At 33.7% G+C, this 2,129-nt stretch overlaps 1 protein-coding gene across 1 annotated transcript; it reads left to right on the forward strand.

The window, feature by feature from the left end:
* On the forward strand, nt 769–2,129 carry LOC109844292 (cytochrome P450 71A1-like). The gene has a single exon (XM_020413278.1). The coding sequence runs from the start codon at nt 1,406–1,408 to the stop codon at nt 2,012–2,014; it is 609 nt and encodes a 202-aa protein (XP_020268867.1). The 5' UTR covers nt 769–1,405; the 3' UTR covers nt 2,015–2,129.

Consider the following 2,129-nt stretch of genomic DNA (forward strand, 5'->3'; position numbering starts at 1 on the left):
AGGGAGAAGGAGAGGATGAGAAGACTAGGGTTAATTAGGGTTGGGGTTTGTGAGGAAGAAAATAAAAAAAAACAAGAAAATGGTGAGGGTAAAATGATCATTTCGCGTACTTTTTGGCTAAAAAATGGATGAGGTGTGACATTGTAAACATGTTAGCAAGTAAAGGTTGTTTACATCAAAAAAACTTTGAAGGTGGGTAAGTCCAATTTGGATGAAAGTAAAAGGTGGTTTTGATGTAAGACCCTATATAATATATATATATATATATTATATAATATATATATATATATATATATATTATATATATATATATATATAGTATATAGAGAAAAATGGGTATACTTGGACCAAGGATCCTTGGTAGTGATGTGGACACATCTTGTCCAAACATCACACCTTGAAGATGGGACCTACACCAACTTCAATGTGTGATGTATGGACAAGATGTGTCCACATCACTACCAAGGATCCTTGGGAAGTATCCCATATTCCTCATATATTATATATATATATATATATTATATTTAATATATATTATTATATATATATTATATATATATATATATATCTATATATATATATAATATATATATATATATATATATATATATTAATTCTTAGCTTACATTAGTTCATATCATGGATTAAATAGATGTAGCGCATGTGTTAATCCTTGATTACAGACATTGATAATCAAGGCTAGACATTGACTAGTGTCATACTTTAATTATATAATACGTGGCTTGGTCATACCACATGTTCTGGATTATAACAGCTATAATAATCAACTATTGATACAGCGCGTTACATTTTATATGGATACATTGGCTGGATCATATGGACATCAATATAAATCGCAAAGTACACAATTGCTTGGTACGTTACTCTTTGTGTTGTACATACACAATGCACACATATATGCATGTGTATGAATGCACACGTCTACATACATGGATGTCTAGGAGTGCACATGAGCAGTCCCACAGTGAGTTAAAAGGAATATTGCACTATTACTGGTCATAATTAGTTGTCTTCCTTTGGATGACCGGCTCACATTATGATGTCTGAGATGTGTGCATGAATTTAGTTCCAAAGAATGTGTGGATCAACATAAACATGAATCAGGAAGTATACACTTTTGATGTGTGGATCATTATCTGATTATCATTAATTGGTAGGTGAACATCGATGTAGAGCACAGAGTATACCTAGTTCAAACTTCTCATGACCAATTAATGATAATCATTATCTGATTTAACTGTTAGGTAATTAAACTCATGAAACCAGGTACAAAAGGTGAGTAGCAACACATACGCGATAATAAAATTGTACATATGGTACATGATGGTTCAACTGAAAAAGAAAAGTTTTATTACTAAACCTATGCAATTTGATATTATAGGACATGTTTTTAGCTGGGACAGACACAACATATACAGTAATTGAATGGGTGATGGCAGAGCTCATCAAGAATCCAGATGTAATGAAGAGAGTACAAGAAGAGGTTCGAGGAATTACTTTATGTAGAGGAGAGATCACAGAGGAAAGCATTGATAGAATGAAGTACTTGAAAGCAGTAATTAAAGAAACTCTACGGCTGCACCCTCCTGGTCCTTTGTTACTTCCTCGAGAAACAATGGAAGAAGTTGAACTACAAGGTTATCATATTCCGGCTGGAACTAGAGTCATTGTCAATGCTTGGGCAATTGGAAGGGATCCAAGATCATGGGATAAGCCTGAAGAATTTTATCCTGAAAGATTTATCAATTGCGACATTGATTTTAAAGGACAAGACTTTAAGCTTATACCCTTTGGTGCTGGAAGAAGAGGTTGTCCTGGAATTGAATTTGCTATGGCTACAATTGAAATCACTCTTGCTCGTCTCTTGGGTCACTTTGATTGGGAATCGGCTGATGAAATGCAAGGAGAAGTTCTAGATATGAGTGAGTCACCTGGACTTACTGCTCACAAGAGATCCAGTCTTGTTCTTGTTGCTAAATTGCCAATCACTTAGCTTAATACAAGTAACTTTAATGTCTTAAATTATCATCCTTCACTCTTGTAGTCCTATTGACATATGTAATAAGAAGTGGATATATATCTTCCTCAAACAGTTGTACTCTTGGATA

This window comes from Asparagus officinalis, chromosome 1, assembly GCF_001876935.1.
Source record: "Asparagus officinalis chromosome 1, Aspof.V1, whole genome shotgun sequence".
Lineage (NCBI taxonomy): Eukaryota > Viridiplantae > Streptophyta > Magnoliopsida > Asparagales > Asparagaceae > Asparagus > Asparagus officinalis.

Bases quoted from the DNA above. Each gene is read 5' to 3' on its own strand.
- LOC109844292 (XM_020413278.1), top strand. From the start codon at position 1,406: ATGTTTTTAGCTGGGACAGACACAACATATACAGTAATTGAATGGGTG.